Here is a 26,934-nt window from a genome sequence, read left to right as displayed (position 1 = left end):
ATAACTGAACCGATAGATATTGCCAATTATTTCAACAATCACTTTATTGACAATTAGGGGTGTAACGGATCACGGAAATTCCGTGATCCGTTCGGATCGCCCTCCACGGTTCGGAACGCGTGTGTACCGCGGATCCCCCCCCCCCAAAAAAATCTCTTTTTTTTTTTTTTTTTTTGCGTTCGTAAATCCGCTCTGGAATCTGATCAGCGTTCAAGGAACGCCTCTTGTCCAATCAAATTACTTGGTCCCTTTATGACGTCGGACCCAGTGTGCGCTCCGGCGCTCTCAAAGCGAATTTACGAACGCGGCCCAAGTGTATCATGTTACGTTGTTCGGCGGAGAAGAACTCGAAATGCCTCCCTCGTCATTTAAATCCCATGTATGGGAGCACTTTGGCTTCTCTGTCAACTATGACGGGAGGCACGAAAAAGGTAGCTCGACAACTTCTGATAATGTAGGCATTTTTTTCATACCATGTTCAAAATAAGGGTTCACTTTATTATTTAGTTAAAAGTGGCATAAAACATGTGTATTCATCTGCTTTAAAGAGCCCAGTGATTCACTGCTGCAACCAGGCGCCTCCTCCCTCTCTCCTATCATTTAAATTGAGTGTATTTCAGTATAATTATGTAATGTTTGAGTGTAGAATATGTTATATATATATTATATATATATGTATGTATATATATATATATATATATATATATATATATATATATATATATATATATTACCAGTTTTGACATCTTGAATGTTGTTGGTTTTTGTCACATAGTAAAAGTGGTGTTTTTACAGAATTCAAGGAAAAAGCAGTTTTTATAAAAACAAAAATGTTTGTGTTGATCCGAAAAATGATCCGATCCGTGACTCAAAAACCGTGACACGATCCGATCCGTGAGTTAGGTGATCCGTTACACCCCTATTGACAATGTATGTAAACTCAGGCAGGAAATGCCAACACCACAATGTGAGCCATTGTACACATGTGTACTACACAACATAATGAAAGAGAAGAACTGCTCATTTGAATTCTGTAAAGTGACTTCAGAAGAAGTGGAAAAATGATTATGTCTATACAAAATGAGAAACCACCTGGTATTGACAACCTGGATGGAATGCTATTGAGGATGGTAGCAGACTTGCCACTCCCATATGCCACATCTTTAATCTTAGTCTTGGCAATAATATGTGCCCACAAATCTGGAAAGAGGCTAAGGTAATCCTTTAAAAAAAATGCTTGCGCTGCCTTTTCTGGCTCTAACAGCAGACCAATCAGCTTGTTACCTATTATAAGCAAACTGTTGGGGAAAAAATGGATTTGGACAGATACAATGTTATTTCTCTATGAACATCTTAATAAGCAGCTACCAGCACGCTTATAAGGAAGGGCACTCAACCTGCACAGCGCTCACTCAAATGACAGATGATTGCTAAAGGCTAAAAGATATTGATCAACAGAATATGTGACACGGTCTGGTGAAAAGGTCTGCATGTCGACAATTCTCAAGTCGCGCAAATTACCAAAAAGCTTCTTTATTCTTTTTTCATATTAAAAAAAAAGTTGAAGTGTTGAAGAGCCCACTCAATAGAACAAACAACGGTTTTAGGATCACTAAATACTTTGCATCAGTTAATGGAGATCCTAACAAATCAAATCAATGAACTTAGGATTGATATGACTTGATTTGAAAACACGAGAACAAACAACAAAACCTTCAACAAAACCTTGTTCATCTTGCAATTGGGTGTGTTTCACTCATGACTGGTGAAAGGAATACACTCTACAGACACTTTCCAGGGAGAAGCCATCTTTAGTCACAGGACTTTTACGTAAAATAATTACCAGGGCATTACGGGTGTGTTGTATGTATGTGTGTGTGTGTGTGTGTGTGTGTGTGTGTGTGTGTGTGTATGTGTTACAGCTGTCAAGTAAACCTCTAAGGACCTGTCAAAGAGAGTGGGCACATGATAATGATATGAATGGATACATTCCTGAGGTGACTCTCCTTCACACTTCACAAACACGCTTTCTCTCTCTCTCCCTCCCTCCCTCTCTCTTTCTCTCCCTCCCATTCCCTCCCCCCTCTCACTCTCTCTCTCCCTCCCTCCCTCTCTCTTTCTCTCCCTCCCATTCCCTCCCCCCTCTCACTCTCTCTCTCCCTCCCTCCCTCTCTCTTTCTCTCCCTCCCATTCCCTCCCCCCTCTCACTCTCTCTCTACGTCCCTCTCTCTCTTTCTCTCCCTCCCTCCCACCCCCCCTCTCTCTCTCTCCCTCTCAGATACCCCAAACACCCTACCTTACTTACTTTGAACGATATTCAAAACAAATCTGTACTTTGATGTGTATCTTCGTGCGAACATTGAACATAGTAAAGTATCCATGGTCTAGTGCATATCATATAATATGCATTCATAAATTAATCTTTATCGACCATGCCCCACTTTTATGTTAAGATCAATATTGTGGGAGGGAAAGTACCTACAGTGCAGAACATTATTTTCTAGATCTTAGTTTCACTAAGGCAATACAGAAACGTAAACTATAGGCTACCATGTCCCTGCCCATTTCTTCTTTCCATTATGCAAAAAAGGTGAGTTCCTGTATTTATGTGTGAATTAATGTGATTATAATGGCAATATCTCAAAATGTTATGATATACCTGCAAACCTTCCTCCTTTAAGTTTGAGATAGGTTAGGTTACTGTCTGTAGATTGTACAATGCTTACCCAGACAAAAGACAATACAATTGATGGGAAAAGAAAATGTGTCATGTATTTTATGATGAAGGAAACAGCTTGCACCTAACCTTTAACATTCCCCTCACATTAACAACTCGTCTTCCTTTAGGCTACACCTTAACTGTCCCTCATGACATGAGACATCTACTTCACCTCTACCCCCCCCCCCCCCCCCCAGTACAGTTTCTCTATTGTGAAATAAAGCAAAAGCAAAAGCAAAAAACTGATTTTCCTTCTTCTAGCACGATGACTGCCAGTGGCGCCTGGCCCGAGCATAGATTACTTTTCCCTGCTACGACTATGTATGGATAGATGATTCACTTGAATGAATGAATGAATGAATGAATGGTCTTTATTGTCATTGATATAGTACAGGTACCAAACAACGAAATTAATGTAGCCTATTTGTTGTAAGCCTCTGCTAGGCGTCTGCTAACTGCCAAAAATGTGAATGTAAATGAAGATGCCGTGACAACAGACTACAGACTGACTCCAAGGAGGTGATAAAACTGACAAGAGTTTTTTTTTTCCTCAATTATTGTCAACTCTCACGCTCATCACATCACCACACCTCAGCTCAGCCCTTATTTGATGAACTCGAGTCTCAGGACACACCTGTATGATGCGTGGAGCCAGGGATCCACGTTCCAGTAAATCATTATCTCAAAACGCCCTGGAGCCGCACCCACCCACCTCCACGGGGTATATATATTCTGCTACCTTGGACAGGTAACATCACCAGCTCTTCTACTAGTACGTGTACCACTCATCGGGTCGACAGGTCAACCGTTAACTTTCTCTATTACTCAACCACACAGCAACTCAACAACTATGTCGATTCGCGCATCTTACTCCGGGGGCAGTGGTTTGAAGTCCTCCTCGCGGTCCCTCGGGGGGTACTCTCGGATCTCCATGTCCCGGGCACCGAGTGTTTACGCCGGGGCGGGTGGACAGAATGCCCGCATGTCCTATTCAGGCTTAGCGAGCGGTGGCTCTATTGACCTGTCCGGCGGGTATGGAGGGGGCAACGGGGTGTCGGTTAACGAGAAGGCCACCATGCAGAACCTGAACGACCGTCTGGCCACCTACCTGGAGAAGGTGCGCTCTCTGGAGAGCGCCAACAGCAAGCTGGAGTTCAAGATCCGAGAGTGGTACGATTCGAAGTCCGGAGGAACCGCAGCCAGGGACTACAGCCATTTCGAGGCGATTATTGCTGACCTGCACAGAAAGGTGAGCATCTGGACCATGAATTTATTGAAGTGAGATAGATGCTTTTTGACCATCAAAAAGGCTGCGTTTTGTATAAATTCTCTCTAAATATCATGAAGCCCATGGAGGCTGCCTGCTTCTCAAATAAGCTGTCAGGTTACAACTGTGCCCTCAGGTTGTGGATTTGTAAAACCTTTGATAGACAGGTTATTTTCAGAAGTAATGGATTTACTGAACATGAAAGACACGACTGTTGCATACACATGTTTGTTTCGTTTATTTCCACTGAAAGAAAAAGGTTACCATGACTAGAAAGGGCTTAGTTCCGGCGTGAAACTCAAATTGCCACATTAGCCCAGTTTGTGTACCTGTCACATCAATTTCCAACATGTCAGAGGACAATGTAACGGCACACAATGCCTGAATGAGTCATAGTACGATACAATTGTATTGATTGCCCTTTTTGGCCACGTCATGGTTGCTCATACAATTTATTGTTTAATTCATTTTCCTAAATTACTTTGTATGAATAATATTGTCTTTGTTTGTTCCAGATCCATGATGCCACCCTGGACAATGCCAGGATTATGCTGTCGATCGACAATGCCAAGCTGGCAGCTGACGACTTCAAAGTCAAGTGAGTAGAATGTGTGTGTGTCTCTCTCTCTGCTTGTGTATGTGTGTGTGTGTGTGTGTGTGTGTGTAAATGCGTGTGTGTGTGTCTGTGTTTCACTCATGACTCATGAAAGGAATACACTCTACTCACACTTTTCACACAGAAAAAATGTCAACTTTAATCACAGGACTTTAACGTAAAACAATTACCAGGGCATTATTGCTTCACTCAGTATTAGCCTACATTACAGTGCATCACATGAGGCCGATGATCATAAATGTCACATGGCTGTGCACTTGAAACCACTGTAGCGGTCAACTGAAAGAAAAACTGGTACGACTGGTTTTGGTGACGTTTTGTCATATTTACCGTTGGCGGCGTTAACGATTAGTCTGGTAACTAAATAGTCTATTGTCTTTCCTTTCCCCCTTGTGAAGGACTACAATAGAACGACTTCACTCAATGTTCTTTTTTTGTTCTTTGATGTTGTCACCTCTATGTATTTCTAGTTAGGAAATAGATTCATTCTTTCATTTCATTCATTCATCTATCCATCCATCCCTTAATCTATTAATTCATTCATGGTAAAAAGGTTTGAGAATGAGATGTCCCTGCGTATGTCGGTGGAGACGGACATCGCTGGTCTGCGGAAGCTTCTGGACGAGCTGACCCTGGCCCGCTCCGATCTGGAGATGCAGATCGAAGGCCTGAAGGAGGAGCTGGTCTACCTCAGGAAGAACCACGCAGAGGTGGGTGTCCGTTCCCCTGGGGACCGCAAAGGAGTCAGACCGGGTTCAAAATGACCCCAATGCCGCAGAGGTTCCCCAAGGCCTAGGCACAGATCTCAGATCAGCTTACCCTCATCAAGTTCTAACCGTATCCTTAGACCAGTGACTACGAACAAATTCATCATACTTTGTCTCTTAGAAGAGCCCTCAATACTTAATATAATACTGTGGAATATTTTCCATGGTAAAGTGCTTATTGAATCATCGCTTTATCAACATCTAAAAAACCCACACGTTGCTCCTAGTTCTTATCCATTCTCCCTTTAAGAAAACACCATTCTAGCTTACGTTACTCTACGTCGAATGGAGTTACTAGAGGCATAAGACCTATACTGTCGCTTGCCAAGCACTGTTGTCTTTGACCGTACTATTGATAGTATAAACAGCAGAGCAGACATAACTTGTCTGGTGGGTCTTTTGGCTCTGTTTGTGTACCTGTACATCTGGCAGCCAATGGCATTAGGCCCTGCGGCCGTGTGGCGCCAGCCTAGCAGTTTAATCAGAATCAGCTTTTATTACATCCCAATCTACGAGTACACAGGAGTACAATTCTCTGGCTTTGGTTCCTCAACATTAACATTGCAGCATCAAGATACAGCTTTTAAATTATTCAAGTGATAACCTCAGCAGAGATCACAAGATGGCCAGTCCCCTATCCTGATGGATTAGTATAACAGTTTATACAGTATAATCATCTATTTCCTCAGGGGCAGCTGTGGAGGCTGGTGGAGGTTGGAAATCGGAGGACGCGTTCATTGTAATGCACAGAACGGAGCGAGTAATGGTGTCAAAGGCCATCCTCCGATTTCTACCTCCACTAGCCTCCCCTGCTGTACAGGATGTCAACAAAGCTAACGCTAACATCTGTATCACCTAGGCCTATATAGTAATCATATCATGAAAGGTGGAGACTGTTTGTTACAGTCAAGTGACTTGACAATTCATATGGTTTAACTTATGGTTGAACAATACCTGTGACACCAGTTGCATCTCAGGGCATCTTGAAATTACTGTTATTACTGTTAGACTGTAACCTCATCTGACTTTCACCCATGTTGACCCTCTACCTGCCTGTCAATGTGTGTGTGTGTGTGTGTGTGTGTGTGTGTGTGTGTGCGTGTGTGTGTGTGTGTGTGTGTGTGTGTGTGTATGTGTGTGTGTGTGTGTGTGTGTGTCAAACCAGACTTTCATCCAAGTTGACCCCTTTATCACCTTTTCCACCTCTACCACCTTTACCCTTTACCACCTTTTCCACCTCTATTGACCTCTGACCTCATCAACAGATTATATCCCCAAATGGGGTAAACCCTGCCTGGTTAACCTTTGACCCCTCTGTCTTCAATCCTATAGGAGCTGGCCGCCCTGCGGGCCCACATGAGCTCTGAGGTGACCGTGGAGGTGGACGCGGCTCCACAAGAGGATATGACCCGTGTGATGGATGAGATCAGGACCCAGTACGAGGGCATCGCCGAAAAGAATCGCAAAGACATGGAGAGCTGGTACAAGGTCAAGGTGAGGAGAGAGAGAGAGAGAGAGAGAGAGAGAGAGAGAGAGAGAGAGAGAGAGAGAGAAAAAAAGAGAGAGAAAAAGAGAGAGAAAAAGAGAGAGAGAGAAAGAGTTAAACCTCTGGATAACCATTAACTGTAAATAACTTCATTGATATGGATCTTATCCACTTTTACTGTGAATACTTAGAAGTCGAATTTTCTTTTTTATTCCATAAAGATAATCTACAATACACTCAACTGATTTATACCCTTGATAACTCCTTTGGGGCCTTATTAGCATTATAAATGAATAACTTACTGAGTAGCCACAACTCCCACCCTGTCCGTTTCTACCCCCTCCCATTGGCCGGCCTTGCTCATACAATCCCTTCTCTCCCCTTTCCAGTTTGATGACCTGAACAAGACGGTGAGCACCAACACACATAGCCTCCAGACATCTCACACCGAGATCAGTGATCTGAAGAGGACCCTGCAGTCCCTGCAGATCGAGCTGCAGTCCCAGATCAGCCTGGTAAACACACACACACACACACACACACACACACACATACACACACAAACACACTGCACGCACACACACACACTGCACGCACACACACGCACGCAAGCTATTAAATGTTACAAGCTCATAAACAATTCACAAACTCTGTCTCTGAGTCCTGACCTGAGGCAAGTACCTACCCTAGCATTTGTGTTTCACTCCTCAGGTTCATTTTCACTGTAACCACAGAAAATGATGGATTAGCTAATGAGAGAGGAAATGAGTAAACTTGGAGCCATTTCATCATAATGACATGTTTGACAAAGCGATTTGATCAATGGATAGACAGACAATTAACTTCGACCTTATTCTGTCGCAGCTGTTCTTCTTTAACCCAAATGTGCCATTCAGCAAAACACTGCCTACAGTACAATATGTTTAAAGGCATTAACATCAATCAAATCTGGCCTCTGATATATCACCATCAACGGAGTTGAATCATAGTTTTGAACCCCTTCCTCTCTCTACCTCCTCCCTCCTCCTCCTCTTCTCTCCCTCTTCCCCCCCGACCCCCACCCCCCTTCCAGAAAGGAGCACTGGAAGGCACACTGTCAGAGACAGAGTCCCGCTACAGTTACCAGCTGAGTCAGCTCCAGGGCATGGTCAACAGCCTGGAGCTGGAGCTGGGCAACATGAAGACGGACATCGAGAGGCAGTCCAACGAGTACAAGATGCTGCTGGACATCAAGACACGCCTGGAGATGGAGATCGCCGAGTACAGGAGGCTGCTGGACGGAGAGGCTGTTGGGTAAGAGGGGAGGAGGAGCGGGAGGGAGGGAGGGAGGGATGGAGAAGATACTTTCATGGACAATTTCACATTCTACACCAGCGCTTTTTGTCAAATCTAAAACGACTCGATAGATTGCAATATGGCCAAAAAAAAGAAAGAAAATCCACCCAGCCTTTCCAGCAGCAACATGGATCAGTAACCATAATATGGCGATACAGAGATATTATCGCTAATACCTATCCAATTCTATGAGAATCTGCAACAAGTACTCGATGTAGGGGCCAGGGGTTGAGTTGGAATTGGGCATGAAAGACTGTTACTAAGCAGAGAGGTGAATACATCAATAAAGAGTCTTTTTAATGCGAATATACATAAACACACGCTGTCTTCTGTCCCACAGGAGATCTATGGTGGTGGAGGTAAAAAGGGAGGTAAAAAGGGAGGTAAAAAGGGCCCCGGTCGTCGTAATCAAAGGTAAGCAGATGACACCCTGTTCTCTCTTGTTTTCCATAATCATGGAAAGGACTCGGAATCGGGGCTCAATCTACAACCCCTAGGACTATTGTTGGAATAGGGAGATCATTCTAGAATCCATTGAATGTATTTGTTTGGAATTTGTAGGATTATTCTAGAATGCGTTTGACTTTTTGTTGGGAATCTGAGGATCATTCCAGAATGCTTACGGTTCTAATGGTTCTCTTTGGTCTCCTCTTCAGCTGAGCCTGTGAAGACCACGAGAGTGAGGACGGTGGTCGAGGAGATCGTTGACGGAGTGGTGGTCTCCCGCACGGAAGATGTGGATGTGGCTAACTGAGCAGTTAGAGCACCCTCTGCTCTGGTCTAAATTAACTCTAAAAATGTTAAATGAACTCTCAAAACTCTAAATATGTTAGACATCTTTGATACTGTAAGTCAACCATCTTTGATTAGCTCTATGGTCCTTGGTTGAAATGTTCAGTGAAATGAAAATAAAAAGAGTGACACATATCTACTTGATGGCTGTGTTTCTTCCATCTCTTATTTTATTTATTTTGGGGAAAGAAGAACAGACTTTCGATGACTGTAAATGCAATAATTTTACTATACAGTTATACACTATATGAACAAAAGTATTGGGACACCCGAACATCACACCCATATGTGCTTGTTGAACTTCTCATTCCAAAACCATTGGGCATTAATATGGAGTTGGTCCCACCTTTGCTGCTATAACAGCTTACACTGTTCTGGGAAGACTTTCTACTAGATTTTAGAATATGGTTGCGGGGATTTGCCATTCAGCCACAAGAGCATTAATGAGGTCGGGCACTGATGTTGGGCAAGAAGGCAAGAAGGACGCAGTCGGCGTTTTAGTATGGTAGGAGTTGAGGAAATTATGAAATTGTGAAATGAGACACAAATTCACTGTGGAATTTTAACATATTCATCTCGAGACCAGGGCTTTGCTATTCTTCCATTCAAAGTCAGTGGGAGGAAAAGGAGAGCATGTTGGCGTGTCCATCAAGAGAAAACAAATGACTAAATATTTTAGGGGAGAATAATCTAAAATGTGAGTGGAGAGAGAGACAGTATGGCTGTGGTTACTACTGTCTATCACAGCACCTTTGGAATCAATAAAGTTGAGATGATTATGGGTGATTATCAAACCAGTGATGTCACCTCACCTGACCTCACAGAGACAGCCAGACATCTCCATCAACCAAAGATAAGATGTGTGGTAAGAGCAGAACTCTGAAAAGATGATTGAAGATGGTACTGGAGACACAGTAAAACATGATAAGAATGTGATAAGGCCTCCAGCTGTTCTCTCTGAAAGATGATGTCATAATAACACACCACTTATGTCGGTGCTTGATTGGGAGCCAAGTACAGATACTTAGTGGGACCGAGTACAGATATACTTTACTACTTATGGTAATAAAGACAGAGACTTGTATTGACTAGATATTGAGGTTGGGGTGAAATAGGTTCACTCTCCAGTTGTGTCTGACTATACAGGAGCAGTGGTGGCTGGTGGAGGTCAAAATCGGATCATTGTTAGCTAGGGGTAGAGGACATAGAAAGAGAGAGAATGAGAGAGGCTGGTAGGGAGTGAAAGTAGAAGATCAGCTTAGATCCACTAGATGGCAGCAAACAGACCCATAACGATCTCAGTTTAATCGCTAGTCAAGCCAAAATATTGCAATGCAATGGATTCAATGAGTAATCCCCACTACTACCTAGTTAGTATAGAGTAGTGGGGATTACTCACAGAATCCATTGCATTGCAATATTTTGGCTTGACTAGCGAGTGTGTCACTGATTTTCAACAATGTTGAAGTTTTTCTGAATAAAAGTCTGAACATTTTGATTGGTTGCCAACTTGTTCCTGTTTTCACCAGCTGCTGTCACATATGCTGTATAATAAAGCTCAAAGTAATACTGATACATTCTAATACATTCTATTCTGGAATCTATAATAGAATGTTATTGTCTTGAAACCTTTGGCGTCAACATAGGCCCTAAACTTTATTTAATCATTTATTTATTTGGGGAAGTGTGTAATGGGGAAGTGTGTCCAAACCTTTGACTGGTACTGTACTTTGCCAGCTAAGGCACTGCTCTGGTAGCCTAGCAACAACAGTCACACATTTCACCATGTTAAAAAATACACGTTTTTGAGATACAAAAATATATATATTTTAAAAAGTATAATGAGTTTGAAAAATACAAATGTAAGCAACTCAAGTTAGACTTAAAGGCTGTAGGAGGAGTAGCATGCCTCAGAAATCGAATGAATTTGAATAATAAGAATAAGTATGAGTAATAAAAAGCCCACCTAATAATAGTAATAATAATAATAATAATAATAATAATAATAATAATAACACGCTATTATAGAAAACACAAGCTGCAAATGATATGGAAGACAGGGGACCAAGTCCCATACATGGAGTCAACAATGAGCTCAGGAACACAAAATGTAGAAATATGTAGAGAAAGATAGACAGTTTAATGTATACATCTTCCACTGTATCCAAAATGTAATGCTTAATACATCAGCCATGACTGCAGCATCCTCACTCAAATGAGAGCTTTTGTCCATGGGTGGGTTCTTCCTGGACATGCTGCAGGTGCCTCAAAGCATCCTGGGTCATAAACGACAACGATACCTTCCTCCTGAGGAGAGCTGCTGGCTTGCTGATAGGCTGGCTGGCTAAGGGAACCTGCCTGATGATCTGGTTGGTGGAGGGAACCTTCCTAATGATCTGGTTGGTGGAGGGAACCTCCCTGATGATCTGGTTGGTGGAGGGAACCTTCCTGATGATCTGGTTGGTGGAGGGAACCTCTCTGATGATCTGGTTGGTGGAGGGAACCTCCCTGATGATCTGGTTGGTGGACGGAACATCTCTGATGATCTGGTTGGTGGAGGGAACCTCTCTGATAGGCTGGCTGGCTGCACGGTAGGACTGGAGCACCAGGCCGGGGAAGTGAGACAGTTTGACCTCCAGACACTTCCTCCTCAGGCTCATGTCCAGCCTAGGCTCCTGCTGCTCCTGCAAAGCCCTCTGGGAAGGGATGGGGCAGGATGGGGCAGGATGAATGAATGAATGAATGAATGGTCTTTATTGTCATTGATATAGTACAGGTACCAAACAACGAAATTTGGGAGGGGGGGCTCCCCTGGTGCTAGGAAAAAAAACTAAAAACAAGAAGGGAAAAGAGCTGGTTTACATAAATAAAGGCTATGTACACTATCCACTATACTATACTATACAAATAAAACACAGTGCTGTACTCTATGCTATGCTATACCTATTCTAACATTTCCTATCTCTGAACCTTATGTACCCGAGCGTTGTCATATTGCACATAGTGTTATTGCACATTCATTTAAAGTGTCGCAGTTTGCAGGTTTGAAATGTTCACAGTTGTGTTTCAGTGTTGCACTTGATTTCAATCTAGTAGCTGCCATCAAATTGTCTAGATCAGCGGTTCCCAACCTGTGGGCCGCGGTGGTCCGCGAGAGTACTGCAAGTGGGCCACCAAATCATGGGCAAAAAATAATAATTATTGACGTTTTTTTGTTACAAAAACGTTTTAATTTTAAAAAGATAAAAAATCTTGGATTGAACAGCCTTGATCGTATTGTGTGTGGTGTGCGCCGATATTTCCATCGCTTCTTGATTGGCTACATTCCATCCCGGACTCGCGAACAGGGTTGCCAGATGGGATCAACATTTTCCACCCTAACCACAGTCTAAAACCGCTAATTCTACCAAAAAAACCCGAGCCCATCTGGCAACCCTAGTCGGGAGTCGGGAGTTGCCCACACACATAAGGATGTTTGGTTGTAAATATTGAACACATACAACATTTACGATCTTGGTATTTGATCACCTGCTATATAAAACATCACTGCTCGGCTTTAATGGTTTAACCGCTATTTATTTTTAATTTTTTTGCCACGCTCCCTCTAGTTTTTGGTCAAATTCCGTCATTGTTTTGAGCGCTCGTGCGCGTTTCATGCGCGTGCACGCGGGAAAAAAAATCGCGCGCTGCTGAGTGGGCCGCGAATACTGGACATATCGGTAAAGTGGGCCGTGAGTCCTAAAAGGTTGGGAACCGCTGGTCTAGATTGTCCAGGGCCTAGAACCTAGGTCTTTGCTGTGTTCAGGGCCTGAATGGCCCTGGGGTAGAAGCTGAGCTTCAGTCTGTTTGTCCTTGCGAACATGGTCCTGAACCGCCTGTCCGAGGGCAGCCGAGGAAAGTGTTCGTACCCAGGGTGGGATGGGTCTCTGGAGATCTTGGAGGCCTTCCTGAGGCAGCGTGTGTTGTACAGCTCTTCCAGAGAGGGGAGGGGGGCGCCGGTGATCTTCTGGGCCGATCTCACGACTCTCTGTAGCGCATTCCTCTCTGCGGCTGTGCAGCTGGAGAACCACACGCAGATGCAGTAGGTGAGGATGCTCTCCATTGCGCAGCGGTAGAAGGTCACCAGCATCTCCTGTCCGATGTGGTCTTTCCTGAGGACTCTCAGGAAGTAGAGCCGCTGTTGTGCCTTCTTGATGATGGCTGCTGTGTTGATCTTCCAGGACAGGTCATCCTGTATGTGCACCCCCAGGAATCGGAGGGTTGAGACTCTCTCCACGCTCCCTCCATCGACGAGCAGGGGCTGGACCTCAGATTTTTTCCTCCTGAAGTCCACGATGATTTCCTGGGTCTTTGACTGGTTCAGCAGCAGGTTGTTAACCTTGCACAGCTTGCCCAGCTGCTCCACCTCATCCCTGTACGCCGCCTCGTCCCCCCCCGAGATGCAGCCCACCACGGTGGTGTCGTCTGCAAACTTTACGATGGAGTTGCTGGGGTGGACGGGGGTGAAGTCGTAGGTGTAGAGGTTGTAGAGGATGGGGCTTAGCACGCAGCCCTGGGGGGTACACTCTACACTTTTTCTATCTTATTTGAAACAAATAATACATTGAACAAGACAAAAAAGTGGCCTGGGGAGTAGCACCACAGTTCTACAGTGCACACATACGCCCATGTCGGCCTGGGTTCGAATCAGACCCATGCCCTGCTGACATACCCTTCTTCTCCTTACTCTCCTGTCTGTCTTCACTATCTCTGTCCAATGAAATGACAAATATGAGTGGGACTGCCCCACTCAGAAAAAAATAACCTGTAAACGGTGGCAATAAAAAAGTGCAGGTGAGACAGGAGGACGTACTTGTATATAAACATCTCACCTGATGGCTGTTCTACATTTGACAACCAAGATAACCCGAGAGGTAGACATAGCTCCAGGCAATCAGTGAAGCCTGAAGAAACCAACCACTCACACACGGTAATGGAAATTTGCCCTCGACAGCATGAAATGAGGAGAGAGAGCGATACAGACACAATTAATCAGGCTGAGTGAGTTGCCGCTCAGAAAGCCCAAAAAACAAAAAAACATTTGTGTGACAGGGAGGCCCTCAGGCTGTTTTAAATTTCTCTTGTTTTGTCGATTAAAAGTTTGAGGGGTCCACGTATCGCGGCGGCACGGAGCATCTTTAATCAACTCTGATAAAGATCGCGGCGCATGCACAAGTCAGTCCCTTGGCAGGATAGCAGCTGATGGAAGCGTCCCTGACAATCTCCCTGGACCAGTTGACGTCAGCGCCCGTGACGAAGGATGCAGACTGCAGACAGATGGTCTCCAAGGGCAGAGATCTTCCTGTAGCCTGACGCAAAAAAGAGAAGTGTTAAAATCGGTCAAAGAGAAGGTTCAGGGTCTGTGTTAGTGATAGAAACTTTCCATGTCAGTGTCCATCATTGTAGTTGCATTTCCTCAGCCGGTGCTTACTTAGTTAGAACAAAACATTTCTAGTTTATAGTGCAAGTCGTGCTTCGGTAGCAAGTCGTGCTTCGGTAGCAAGTCGCAGCCCATTGCTGACAACAGCTAAAGACCTCACATGCTTTTTACATTTACATTTCTTACATTTTTGGCATTTAGCAGACGGCTTATTCCAAAGCGACTTACAATCAATACATTTGACTAAGCAAGTGAATCATCAATCCACCAGTCGTAGCAGGAAGAGTAATCCAGCTCAGGCCCGGGGCCATTGATAGAAGGAAAACCTTCTTCTATCACCTTCTTCTAAACCTCGGTTTTTCTTACGTTTTTTTTTTTATATAGACACTGGAGAAACAGAGAAACAGTACAACGGGGTCAATAGAAGTTTTTAGGGGACACAGTAGAGGGGAAAAGCGGGTGTCTTCAGGAGACGCAGTGCTGGGGGGCAGTAGATGTCTCAGGAGGAGCAGTTAAGGTGTAACCTGAAGAGATGGGTCTTCAGTCTACGACGGAAGATGGGTAGTGACTCTGCAGTTCTGACAGCCGTGGGAAGCTCATTCCACCAGCGGGGAGCCAGTGTATGTGTGCAGTTTTTCAAGTTTGCTAGAAAGCTAGACCTCCCATCTTTGCAAATAGGATACATTTTGAACACCAAAGGAATCAACTTACATTTGTATTTCTACCAGTCGGTTACGTACGTCTGTTCTGTGAGCTTAATGACTGACTGGCCGGGGAAATGTTCATGCACTCTTGCGACCAACAATGTTTACATGATAATAAAGAGGAAGGAGAGAGTTATATTCGTGATATACCACTCTCATATCGATATTGACTCATATCGATAGCGTATCGAATGATCGACATTGGTGCTCGTCGCGAGTTTGTGTGCATTAAATGTTTCAAGTGGGAAATCAGTCCCAGGTGCTCGTAAAACAAGGTTGTGGATTTGTGCATATGTGCATGAAGGATTAGGAGTCAGGGGCTATGCATAAACGCTCTTTCGCCTTCACCGTAGAGTCCTCTGTAACTCGTTAGGTGTTTGTGTTTCAGCAGCTGTCCTGATCCATTAGGAGATGTCAGAAAGTCCTCTGTCCATCATCAGCGGGGAGGGACTCTTGAGAATAGCTCTTACCCTTCTCGCTGTAGACTGCTTTTAGTTGATTAAGGAGGACAGCCCTCTAACAAGCCACTTTAGGGGAGGAGTTTTCCCCTCCTCTCATCTACATCAGTTCCTTCACTTTTCTAAGGATCCTTCTTCATTTAGGCCTAGACAGAGTTCCTACAAGTCAAATTTAAGACCTTTTTAGAGACCTCTTTAAATAGAATTTTAGACCTATTCGCAACACCATATGATCGCTTTTTGTCATCCTCGAGGTGATGAAATTAGGGATTTCACTGCCATACAGACAAAAAAGGAAGCGAATTGGATTTTTTTTTGGTGCCAGCTTGATTAATTTCTGCATAAATAGATGTGGTCGGACTGATTTCCTTGCAGGATCTCATTTTTAAGACTTAGTTAGTACCTCATTTTTAGACCGAATAACTGAATAACTAACTTTGTTGGATTTTAGACTTTAAGGCTTTTTAAGACCAGCGCGGGAACCCTGAATAAGGCATTACGCTTTATAGATTCTAGAAAGGTTGTGGAGTACAGCTTTTTGTGCTTGGTGAACAGACAGTTACAGGTAACGACAGAGAAACAGTAGAGTGACAGAAGAGAGAGAATGACAGAAGGGCCAGAGAGTAAGGAGGTTGTGTGTGTGTGTGTGTGTGTGTGTGTGTGTGTGTGTGTGTGTGTGTGTGTGTGTGTGTGTGGAGGTCTCACCACCAGGATGTCCTGGCTGACGTCCAGCCCCCAGCGAGCCAGCTCTGTCTCGGCTTCCTGGTTAGTGTTGATGTGCTTCAGGAGCTGCTTCAGTGAATGGGTGTGCTGCTCAGCGTTCACGTTGATGTGCATGGTCAGGTCCTAGGTACACAAAAGCAAGGCCGAGTTACTGTTACCGTCAATGACTGTGTTAAGAACAGGGCTTCATACAGGAACAGTAGCTGGAAATTGTCTGAGACATTTTTGTTATGGAAAAGATGACATACCTTTTGAGACTCAAAATCAATATATTTGAAAAATACTGGGGAAAAATGTATATGAAACGTGACATCTTCTAATTTAATACCCATTCAGAATATATTACCAGTAACATGTTTATTGAAACACCTCCAGACTTCTTATTTTCTCCCTTTTTTCTTACTTTTCTTTTTCTTTTCCTTTTCACTTTTTTACCCCTCTGTTGAGGGGCCATGCTTTGTTTCTTTACCCTTTGTTTTACCATTTAAGATGGAGATATGATGTTCTGTCCATGTCTATGCTGAAACCCAATAAAAACTCAAGTGAGGAAAAAAAAGAAAAAAAAGAACAGGGCTTCATGAACGGTGGAGGTCAAGGGACATCACCCCAGGCGGAGCCTGAGCGGCTGACACGACGACTTTACCTTCATGGCCCGGAAGTCCTTTCTCATCCTGTCAGGGATCCCCGTCATGAAGGACAGTTCGGGCAGGAGGAGGATCTCGCGGGTTATGACTTGCTGTAAGACACATAGGTTCCCGTAACATTATCTAGCACCAGTGGTGTAGTCTAGTTTTTTTCTAGTGGGTATACTGTGATTTTTCCCTCCCAGCCTCATATCGTTCATTCCGGAACGCCATAAATAAATCTGCGCTCTCTGTCTAACGTTATATATCTAACATTACATGTTATAAGGCTGATCTGTGCATGATAGTGCTGCATTTTGACATATTTCAGGTCGCATTTCTCCCCATAACACAGACGGGGTGAATTTTATGAATGAAAGTGTGAAAGTTCTGTCACAAAACGCTGTTACGTATCCTCACACATTTTTAAGTGGGTATACGGAAATCCTTGGCCTTTCCTATAGTGCTATAGTGGGTATACGGCGTAGTCCTGCGTACAATAGAGGTATGAAAAGCCCACACATGCTGAAATGACGTTCAATACTCAGCACAGCCAGTAGGTGGCATTGATTTTTAAGAATTTAGACGAGTCCTGTATAAAGTCTAGATGTTGTGATCCAAATCCTGATGGGTAGTGGTGGTCTAGTGGATAGTGAGTTGGACTTGTGATCGGAAGGTTGTGAGTTCAAATCCCGCCTGAAACCACACCACTACTAGTGTGCCCTTGAGTAAGGCACTTAGCCCTCAGTTACTCCAGGGGGAATGTCCCTGTAATTCGTAATTGTAAATCGCTTTGGATTAAAAGCGTCTGCTAAATGGCAAAATTAATTAATTAAAAAATTAAATCCTAGTTTGAGATGAATATTGCACACCATGAGTATGCAGCACAATAACAACAGCTGCATTGAGGTACAGAAATCTAGTGCCCTTCTTTGCATTTCATGTGAACTAGGACGATAGTTTGACCTTTTCTCCGGGCTTGGACCTTTCCTTTGGGCGGTGGACCAGCATGGGTTGGTCTCCCTCTTTTACAGTGATGCCATAGTTTTTGCTGTTGAGATAAGAAGCAAAGCAGGTTAGAATATACACTAGACTATTTATTTTTATTGCTGCATTTAATTGTAGTATTGTTCATTTTGACTGTATTGCTGTAGTTTAATTGTATTGTTGTTCATGTTTACTTTATTGTGTATTAGAATTGTATTGTCGTATTTCCATTTTACTGTTAAGCCCCTTGTATTGCACGAAAGGCTCTATATAAATAAAGCTTGATTGATGGACATTAAAAATATATTAAAAATAATTTTAAAAGAAAAACACTTTATTCAAACGTGGCATGGCACTCGTCCTTCCAAAGCTGATCTCTGAACCATCAGACCTACCTGTATAGACCACAAAGCTGATCTGGGAACAGTCAGACCTACCTGTATAGACCACAAAGCTGATCTCTGAACCATCAGACCTACCTGTAGTAGTCCACAAAGCTGATCTGGGAACAGTCAGACCTACCTGTATAGACCACAAAGCTGATCTGGGAACAGTCAGACCTACCTGTATAGACCACAAAGCTGATCTCTGAACCATCAGACCTACCTGTAGTAGTCCACAAAGCTGATCTGGGAACAGTCAGACCTACCTGTAGTAGTCCACAAAGCTGATCTGGGAACCGTTGGCCATAGTGAAGGTGTCTTTGGGGGACTTGCTCCACACGATGTCGTCGATGCGGTAGGTGCGGTTGTTGTAGCGGGTGATGACGATGCTGCCTATCAACTCCTTGGTGCACTCGTCCTGGAAGCTCTCTCTGCTCTGCTGGAAGATCACGTTCCTTCAAAGCAGAAGGGCCCATGAGTCCCCCTGTCACCGCTCACTGTCTTACCGCATCCACCTGTCAGTCTATCTACAAGCTACAAGCCCCGTAGGTGGGCTTAAAGTGGTTGAAGCCAAGGACTTTGTCTCACTGCACAGATTGAAAATGATGCCTGTGTTTAAACATATATATGAAGTGAGTATATATGAGTATCAGTGAATGTGCCAAGACTGTGTGGTCTGTATGCCCAGGGACAAGGCATAATGTGGCATAATGTGGCAGGGGGTTCAGCAGATGACAAACTTCAGAGCCAACAGGCTCACAGCCGCAGAGGACGACCCCCTGCTGGCGGGAAAGCTGAACACCTTCTACGCCCGGTTCGACGAGGGGCGAACGGAGGTAACCACAACACAGACACCACTCTCTCCAGCTCTCAGCAGCCTCACCCTCACAGAGCACGAGGTGAGACGCGTACTGAAGGCGGTGGACCCCAGGAAAGCCTCGGGGCCGGATGGCGTCCTGGGACGGGTGCTGAGAGACTGCGCCGACCAGCTGGCCGGGGTTTTCACCAACATCTTTAACCAGTCCCTGTCCCAGGCCACCGTCCCACCCTGCCTGAAAACCTCAACTATCATCCCAGTCCCGAAGAAAAGCACGGTGAGCTGCCTAAACGACTACCGCCCGGTGGCACTCACACCAATCATCATGAAGTGCTTCGAGAAACTAGTCCGGGCCCACTTACTCACACGCCTCCCGCCCAACCTGGATCCATACCAGTTCGCCTACAGAGCCCACAGGTCCACAGAGGACGCCATAGCGACGACTCTCCACGCCACTCTATCCCACCTGGAGAGGGGAAACAGCTACGCGAGACTGCTCTTCGTGGACTTCAGCTCCGCCTTTAACACCATCCTTCCAGACAGGCTAGTGACCAAACTACTAGACCTGGGTCTATCACACTCTATATGTGCGTGGATCAAGGACTTCCTGACCGACCGCCCCCAGAGGGTGCGGGTGGGCCCCCACACCTCCACAGCCCTCAGCCTCAGCACTGGGTCACCCCAGGGCTGCGTGCTAAGCCCCATCCTCTACAACCTCTACACCCACGACTTCACCCCCATCCACCCCAGCAACTACATCGTAAAGTTTGCAGACGACACCACCGTGGTGGGATGTATCTCGGGGGGGGACGAGGCGGCGTACAGGGATGAGGTAGAGCAATTTAGCAAGCTGTGCAAGGTAAACAACCTGCTGCTAAACAAGTCAAAGACCCAGGAATTCATCGTAGACTTCAGGAGGAAAAAGTCCGAGATCCTGCCCCTGCTCATCGACGGAGAGAGCGTGGAGATGGTCTCAAACCTCCGTTTCCTGGGACACATCATGCGGGATGACCTGGCCTGGAAGGACAACACTAAAGGCACCATCAAGAGGGCACAACAGCGGCTATACACCCTGAGATGCCTCAAGAAACAACACAGCAAGCAGGAGATGCTGGTGGCCTTCTACCACGGCGCAGTGGAGAGCATCCTCACCTTCGGCATCTCCAACTGGTACCACAGCTGCACGGCAGCGGAGAGAAGCGATCTACAGAGAGTCGTGAGAACAGCACAGGGGATCACCGGCGCCACCCTCCCCTCTCTGGAGGAGCTGTACAAAACACGCTGTCTCAGGAGGGCCTCCAAGATCTCCAAGGACCCGACCCACCCTGGGCACGAACACTTTGTCAAGCTGCCCTCGAACAGGAGGTACAGGACCCCGGCCGCTAAGACAAACAGACTGAAGGACAGCTTCTACCACAGGGCCGTCAAGGCCCTGAACACAGAAAAGGCCTAAGTTCTGGGCCCAGGACAAGTCCGGACGGATTGTATGGCAGCTAGTGCTGAGGCACAAACATGTACATTTTCAAGCCTGCAAACTGTGACACTTTAAAAAAATGTGAAAAAATACTTTCTTGTGAAATATGACAACCCTAGTTGACTATCTGTGCAGTATAGTACAGTGGATTGTGTACATAGCCTCTATTGATGTAAACCAGCTCCTTACCTTCTTGTGATTTTATGCATCTATGCTTTTTCCAAAATGTGTTTCTTTTTCCTTTCCTAAACACCAGGGGAGCCTCCCCTCCTAAATTTCGTTGTTTGGTACCTGTACTGTAACAATGACAAATAAAGTCTATCTATCTATCTATCTATCTAATGTGTGTTTAAATGTGGATGAACATTCTAAGCACTGTGAGTAAAAATGCATCACTTCCATGAAAAGTTGTATCATGTACAATTCGCTGCAGCACATTGTGTCTTGGCAAGCGCTCTGGTCGTACGGTAAGCCCAATGTGACCACCCCTTCGGGGAGGGAGGCCGTGACAGACGCAGGGTAATGCTCACATGACATCCAGGACCGAGTCGTTCCTCAGCACTTTGTGGGACACGTCCACTGCGAGGTACAGGCCTCCGTCCGTGCGCTTTATGGCGGTGGAGTAGCCTGGCCACACCTGCAGCCTGTGGGGACAGAGGGTCAGCTGCAAGTTAGCATGGGAAAAAAACACCAAAGAAAGAAAAAAAGAGTTTAAAATGCGTTTCTTTGAAGTCCAAACTCATTACTAGTACTTACCGGTGTTTCCCCAGTATGACCGCGCTGGTCGGATCGTAGTGATTCCGCCCCACCAGATCAGGCCCAGGATCCTCATGACCCTTGACCCCACACACACACACACGGGACAGACATAATTCAATCAAGCTCAATTGAACGTTCGGTACAGACATCCCTTTTTTTCCTATGGTTACACATAGAAATAATTAATAATAATAATTTGTATAATTAGTTACTTTGGCGAGGAGCTGTCCGAAAATGGATCATTTCTAAATCTAAGTCTGGCTTTGGGTAAAAAATTTTTTTTTTTTTGTAGAAGCTATTGAGCGAGCATAATCATTCTATTTCGAGAACAAACAGGGCTCCCACAGAGAGGACAACAGGAGGGGTTGTCTAAACAAAAAAGCCCAGACAAGGTCTCTCCAAATGTCAATGTGCAGTGGTCATGAATGGGATTAAGGGCTTGCGCTTTCCGTACCTCCTCAACACCATGTTGTAAAACGGGAGGCACAGATCAGAACTGGGAGCTAGGATCTTGGTCATCTGGATCTTGATGTCGATCTCCTGGTTGTCAGTCCGTCTCTCGCTCTTTAGGTGAACCACCTGTAAGGGGGCGCGGGTTAACATCAGAACGGGTGCTGTTTGTCCTCGTTAGGGCTTATAATGAATGGAATGAATGAATGAATGGACTTTATTGTCATTGCTACAGTACAGGTACCAAACAACGAAATTTAGGAGGGGTGGCTCCCCTGGTGTTAGGAAAGGAAAAAAAAAACACTTTAAAAAAAATATCACAAGAAGGGAAGGAGCTGGTTTACATAAATAAAGGCTATGTACACAATCCACTGTACTATACTGTACAGATAGACGACTAGGGTTGTCATATTGCACAATAGTATTGTTTCACGTTATTTAAAGTGTCACAGTTTGCAGGCTTGAAATGTACATGTTTGTGCCTCAGCACTACACCTGATTTTTTCAGTCCAGCAGCTGCCATACAATCCGTCCAGACTGTCCAGACTGTCCAGGTCCGTCCAGACTGTTATAAGTGCATATTCACAATTAGAATCAGCCAGGTGTCATAGAAAACCTCTATTAGACACACCTCATCCATCCGCACAGGCAGGTAGAGGATTGAGCCGTCGAAGGCGACGACCTCCCCCGTGACTGAGCGATGGTCCTTCATCATGCCAAATCTCATACCCATGGACTCAACGTTCGGACTGTGAAGCGGGACGAAAATTGAGAAAAACGTTTCACTCCTCAACAGCAGGCCAAAGTTACATTTACTCAGCTCCTAATCGCTGTCCTCTGAATATAACCTGTAATTGGATAAACAAGAGGCTAGTTTTGGTCGTAATGCTTACGTGAACGTGACGTGGTACTGGTAGACGGCCTCGTTCTTGCAACCGACGGTGATGTGGTTTGAAGCGATGGGCAGTGGAGTTCCTTGCACACCAGTCTTATGCAATGGCTCACTGCAATGAGAGAGAGAAAACAAACACATACAGACCAATAACAATAACAATACATCCCATTTTAGATCTTGGCATCCTAAGACGAATTCAATTTGCGGTACACGCATAATGACAGCAATATCACTTACTTCCTGATACGGTCTGAGCTAACAGTATTGGTTGTTACCGTGTGAACGGATGCTTACCGAGCCGCTTCCATCTTCAGCTCTGCCTTGGGCGGCGGTCTACCTGCAGGCATAGAAGCCTCTTGAGATGGGGATGGAGACGGCGGAGGGGCACCGGCGGAGGATGGAGACGGCATTGGACCAGGTGGGAGAGCGGGCGGCACAGTAGGCCCTCTCCCAACACCCCACAGGGGCAGCGCCGACCTTCCAACGCCCACCGTCTGAGAAGCAAAGCCTCGGCCGAGGAAGCTGTAAACAGACAGACCTCAGGTCCAATATCAACGTCCTAAAACACCCTCCCGTCCCCGATTGGGTGTGAACGTACAACACATAGCTGGTAACATTTCCGGCAGGCGGGCATACAGCATAACGATCACACGGAACGATTACCTGCGCATTTACTTCAAGAAACTTTCTACAGGTAATTCCGACAGAAACAAGTGCAGAAATGAAGTGAGGGATCTGTAGGAGGGTGCACTCTGCACTAAGGCCAATGCCTCGCGCTATGAAGGTCCTTGGACGTCAGGCAGTGGTGCTGGTAGAACGCGTCACCCGGACTAACACAGCGTGAGGCGTTGGCCTTAGCCAGCCGACGGCTAGGCAGAGCTGGAGCTCGTGTGCAGCCGTGTCCCGTTCCCTACCTGCTGCCTCTCCCCATCACCTCCTCCGGGGCTCCGTCTCCCCCCGGGCCGCTGGTGACACTGACCGGGGCTGTCTGGGGCTGCAGCTCTGCCCCCCCGAAATCTCCAGTCACCCCCCGTCCTTCACCCAAAAACAACTGCAGAGAACACCACAGGGGGATTCAGCACACGTCTCATCCGTTCTAGAGCTTGGGAACATAATCACGGTAATCACAGCAAGCAGCCGTACCGTTGAGTCTTTACACATTTAACTCACATTTATGCTCACAACCACAGACACAAGAGAATTGACTGGTTACTGAAGATTAGGGCTGCCACGATTAGTCGACTAGTCGCGACGAAGTCGATTACCAAAATCGTCGCCAACATATTTGGTAATCGACGTCGTCGCATGTTTTTTGGGAGCTGAAATAAGCGATAAGCATTCGTTTTTCTTCCCTGAAGCTGCCACTGGCTAGCGTCTCCCAGTGTCTTTGATGTACATGCACAATGTCGGTCATCCGGGGCACACGTGACGTCCCCTGAAAAACAAACAGAGAGAAATGTCTTCCCGTCCTCGTACGTCTAAAGTGTGGGAGCATTTCAACCACAACGTTGAAAAAAAGAATGTAAAATATACAATTTGCAAAGCTGAACTCGCTTATCATGGCAGCACGTCTATGATGCGCGAGCATCTCAAAAGGAAGCACGTTGTGGCAGATGACGAGGAAGACGATGGCTCGTCTCGGTAGGCTAGTTAGCTTGTTATTGGCTAACGATATCGTTACGTTAAAAGCCTTCTTACATTATTTTACGTTATGTGCTGTAATGTTGTCATCAAAGCGATACTTATCAAATAGCTAAAAATGTTGTCTTAACGTTACAGTGCTAAGAAGGCGCGTTCTACTATGGAAAGCAAAACTTTTGTACTCTGTACAAGTATTTATTTTTGTATTCTTTTGGTTGCCTAGTGCCTAGCCTACCTCATTTTACTCAGCAGTTTGCACTCTCTACTACTCTTTACATTACATTACATGCAAGTGATGCCAGAAATAAATCTGCAAAGTTCATTAAAATATCTATTTTTGAGTGAACAATCATTTTAATTGTCTTTATTTTTAGTTAGCACATGCCTACAACAACAACTAACAACTTCAAGCTAAATTTAGAAGCTGATAGCTAAATAAGAGCGATTGAGTAATTGTGCGATAAGCTGTAATTTACGATCCGATTAGTCGCCTAATCGTTAAAATAATCGGTGACTAGTCGACTATGAAAATAATCGTTTGTGGCAGCCCTACTGAAGATGACTCTGTACATCAATAATAGACTTTAGGACTGCACTGTTCGGCCTCCCCCCATCTGAGAATATGCCCATTACTATGTGCCGTGTCATTGCCTTCACTACTCTACTAGCTAGACGTTCTATTCTCTTCAAATGGAAGCAAGCTTCCCCACCAACACACGATCAATGGATACGGGATGTCTTACAATGCCTTCAAATAGAGAAGTTAAGATTTTCATTAAAAGGATCTCTGAAATCCTTCCACACTACCTGGGATCCCCTATTAGACCATATCAAAGAACTTAGTATCACTCCTCTTTATTTAAAAAATAATAAAAAATAAAAATGTAAACAAAGACTGCTATTACTTCTTGTCACGTGCTAATGATTGTTTGCAATAATAATATTTGTAAAAAAAAAAAAAAGACTTTAGGAGATGGGAGATTTCATGTTCAAATGTTATTCAATGTGGAGTACTCATTTTAACTCTGGGTTGGGGGGGGGGGGTCGAAGAGAACCACATCCCAGCCTGACTTCATTCTAGTCTTTTTTGGTTTTATTGGAGAATAGAAGCATATAAGTCAGGTATAAGAATATACAAATGTCAAATACGAGTTATAGAATTGACTTCAAAATAAGTAAATGAACACCGTTTTTTTCTTTATCCCCCATTTGGTGTTCGAACAGAGAACTAGAACACCTTCTTTTTTTCTTTTTTTTTACCCCTAAACACCCACCCAGCCCAGACTCTCGAGTGAGAGACAAAACAAAACAAAAAAACTACGCACAAAAACAAAATGTATATAAATAAAATTAATTCAAAAAACACTTCATTCTAGTCTTTAATATACCGTACTCACCCACTGCCGGTGTTCCCCGGGCCCGCGAGGCCTCTATGCCCATTCCTCTGAACATGGACACCAGAGTCGATCCCAGGTCGAGGGTGGGCATCTTAACCTGTCAATTCCACACAATTAGAATACTTTGTAAGAGCTACGGGGAATAATCAGTAGACCACCAATCAGACGACCGGCCCGACGTTAAACATCACCAACCTGCTGGCTCACTACTGCTTCCTCTTCTGCCTGCAGCCCTGGCATCTCTTCAGGTAAATCGTGTGTGATGGTCTGACCGGGGGGGGGGGTTGCCTTGGAGGAGGCGCCAGGCCAAGTAGGGGAGCTCCTCTTGCAACCCCTACCGTTGGCTCAGCTGTGGAGAGGAGCAGCTCTCTGGCACGACCAAGTCCATCATTTCTGGATGGCTGGGGGAGGCCCCTGGCAAAGCCGACAGGAGGCTCACACACAGGGAAAGGCACACCTCTCCCATATAGCAGCGGTGGTGTCAGCAGGCCTCTTCCTATGGCGGACTCATCTGACAGGCGTCCACGCCCCCTCGCCTGCTGCTGCCAAGTACTGGGGTGGCCTGGGAACTGAGGCTTCTTTGGATCCATTCCAGATGGCTCTCACATGCAATGTCTGTTAAGTGAACATTTTAAAGAAAATGGTTAATGTTACTTACTGGGGAAAATCCAAACAAAAAGGCATCCGACGTCAATTAAATTTCACGAAAAAACTAAAATGTTTTTCTGTTATATCCTGTGCATTTATTTTGAATAGGTGAACGGGCTTCCACAATTGTCAAGCTAGTGTTAGGGGCGGCAGTGGCTCAGCAGGTAGAGCCGGCGGTTAATGATCGCGAGGTCGGCGGTTCGAACCCCGGTCAGTCAAGTGTCTTTGAGCAAGGCACCGAACCCCTAATTGCTCCAGGGTCGCCGTCTATGGCCGACCCCTTGCCTAGATAGTTGATTTCATCGATATGATGAATGAAATATATATATATTTACAGTACAGGCCAAAAGTTTGGACACACCTTCTCATTCAATGCGTTTCCTTTATTTTCATGACTATTTGGTACATTGTAGATTCTCACTGAAGGCATCAAAACTATGAATGAACACATAGGAATTATGTATTTAACAATAAAGTGTGAAATAACTATAAATATGTATTATATTTTAGATTCCTCAAAGTAGCCACCCTTTGCTTTTTTGTTGTTAATAAAATATATAATAATAATATTAAA

General features: G+C 44.9%; 1 protein-coding gene and 1 pseudogene across 2 annotated transcripts; one reads left to right on the top strand and one right to left on the bottom strand.

The window, feature by feature from the left end:
- Nucleotides 1-3,569: 3,569 nt before the first annotated feature.
- On the top strand, nucleotides 3,570-8,152 carry LOC308149810 (keratin, type I cytoskeletal 13-like; the record flags this gene model as incomplete). Its single annotated transcript, XM_080522698.1, has 6 exons — nucleotides 3,570-3,968; nucleotides 4,502-4,584; nucleotides 5,156-5,312; nucleotides 6,702-6,863; nucleotides 7,245-7,370; nucleotides 7,928-8,152. 6 exons carry the CDS (start codon nucleotides 3,570-3,572, stop codon nucleotides 8,150-8,152), a joined length of 1,152 nt encoding a protein of 383 aa, XP_080378824.1.
- Nucleotides 8,153-8,795: 643 nt separating this feature from the next.
- On the bottom strand, nucleotides 8,796-26,302 carry LOC308149809 (piwi-like protein 2; annotated as a pseudogene). The gene is made up of 15 exons: nucleotides 26,051-26,302; nucleotides 25,717-25,809; nucleotides 23,589-23,725; nucleotides 22,673-22,783; nucleotides 22,411-22,528; nucleotides 21,784-21,908; nucleotides 21,327-21,406; nucleotides 21,101-21,214; nucleotides 18,546-18,734; nucleotides 17,876-17,960; nucleotides 16,930-17,022; nucleotides 16,269-16,409; nucleotides 14,169-14,330; nucleotides 11,487-11,678; nucleotides 8,796-8,852 (listed from the first exon to the last, which is right to left on the bottom strand). The product of its transcript is annotated as a piwi-like protein 2 (transcript).
- Nucleotides 26,303-26,934: the final 632 nt, after the last annotated feature.

The sequence above is a fragment of the Nansenia antarctica genome (genome assembly GCF_963989245.1).
Source record: "Nansenia antarctica genome assembly, chromosome: 2".
Taxonomy (NCBI): Eukaryota; Metazoa; Chordata; class Actinopteri; order Argentiniformes; family Microstomatidae; genus Nansenia; species Nansenia antarctica.
This window is presented reverse-complemented; position numbering and strand designations above follow the sequence as displayed.